Source organism: Tupaia chinensis, unplaced genomic scaffold, assembly GCF_000334495.1.
Source record: "Tupaia chinensis unplaced genomic scaffold, TupChi_1.0 Scaffold000211_1, whole genome shotgun sequence".
In the NCBI taxonomy this organism is placed as follows: Eukaryota; Metazoa; Chordata; class Mammalia; order Scandentia; family Tupaiidae; genus Tupaia; species Tupaia belangeri.
The window spans coordinates 897565-898872 of NW_006159686.1; the positions used below are offsets into that span (position 1 = coordinate 897565).

Below are 1308 nucleotides of genomic sequence, written 5' to 3' on the forward strand. Positions count from 1 at the left end.
AGGCGCAGGTCCTGGGGGCTGCTGGCCTGGGGGGTAAGCCAGGCGGTCGGTCGGGCTCCAGGTCCAGCCAGACTGCCACTGCCTAGCTGCCCAGCCTAAGCCCCATCAGCCCTGGGCCAGGACTGCCGGCAGGTCACTCGTCCCAACTGGGGCCCACGAAGACCACGCAGGGGTAGGCAGCAGGCCGGGAGGGAGGTAGCTGGCCGGGGCACCAGCCAGGGTCCAGTCCCACCAGTCAGCTTCGTCGTGATGTTAAAGAGCAGCCCCTCTAGCCCAGCCGGGGGGTCCCTGCACCCTGGTCTGAGTCTCATGCCACAGCGCAGGGCCGAGCCTTCAGCGGTACAGCCTCGAGGACGGGGTTCCACCACCTTCGAGCAGGACCCCAGCAGCACTCCCAAGGGCATGGGCCCCCACGCCCACAGGCTGGCCCCACGTGGTGGAATCAGGGCCACATTTAAGGGACTGGCCAGAGGACTGGGCGCAGACTGAGGCCTGGGGGAGGGACCGCACTGAGGGGCTGTCAGGCAGAGGTGGCGGCTGGGAGGCATGACCACCCCTGCTAGGCCGGGCCGGGCTGCACACCTGGAAGGGGGCCGTCCCTGTCAGGCACTGGTACACGATGGTGCCGATGCTCCACAGGTCCGCCTTCCCGTCGTAGTGCTGCGACATGATGACCTCTGGGGCCTGCGGGGCGTGGACACGGCCTGGGCTTGGGCAGGGGCCGGATGCTACAGCTGAGGGCAGTGCCACCCACGAGGCGGCCACCCAGAGCAGACACCTGGTGGACATCGGCCACCCAGAGGGGACACTGGCCAGCTAGAGCAGATGAGGCAGGGGAAGACAGGTACAGGGGAGGCCAGAGACGGGCACAGGGTCGGGGCCACAGGACCAGGACGGGCGCACGCACCATATACATGGGGGAGCCACAGAGGGTAGCCGCCATCGTGTTGCTCTGGAGGTACCGGGCGAAGCAGACACCTGGTGGACATCGGCCACCCAGAGGGGACACTGGCCAGCTAGAGCAGATGAGGCAGGGGAAGACAGGTACAGGGGAGGCCAGAGACGGGCACAGGGTCGGGGCCACAGGACCAGGACGGGCGCACGCACCATATACATGGGGGAGCCACAGAGGGTAGCCGCCATCGTGTTGCTCTGGAGGTACCGGGCGAAGCCAAAGTCGGCTGGGGGAGAGAGGAGGTCGGTCATGGCAGTGCAGGCGGCACACGGCAGCCCTGGGCCAGCCGCCCCGCCAGGCTCACCGATCTTGACGCGGATGTGGTTGGGGGTGGGGGGGGGGGCCGCGCGGGG

General features: G+C 68.6%; 1 protein-coding gene across 1 annotated transcript in view; it reads right to left on the reverse strand.

The window, feature by feature from the left end:
- ULK1 (unc-51 like autophagy activating kinase 1) overlaps nucleotides 1–1308 on the reverse strand; it is a 36812-nt gene that overhangs the window by 20263 nt on the left and 15241 nt on the right. The window contains exons 5-8 of the mRNA XM_027771375.1: nucleotides 1260–1306; nucleotides 1108–1181; nucleotides 583–684; nucleotides 1–26 (exon numbers count right to left, since the gene is read on the reverse strand). The exon at nucleotides 1–26 is cut by the window's left edge and continues 5 nt beyond it. Of these exons, the coding sequence (XP_027627176.1) occupies nucleotides 1–26; nucleotides 583–684; nucleotides 1108–1181; nucleotides 1260–1306 (249 nt within the window). The remainder of the gene's footprint in view (nucleotides 27–582; nucleotides 685–1107; nucleotides 1182–1259; nucleotides 1307–1308) is intronic.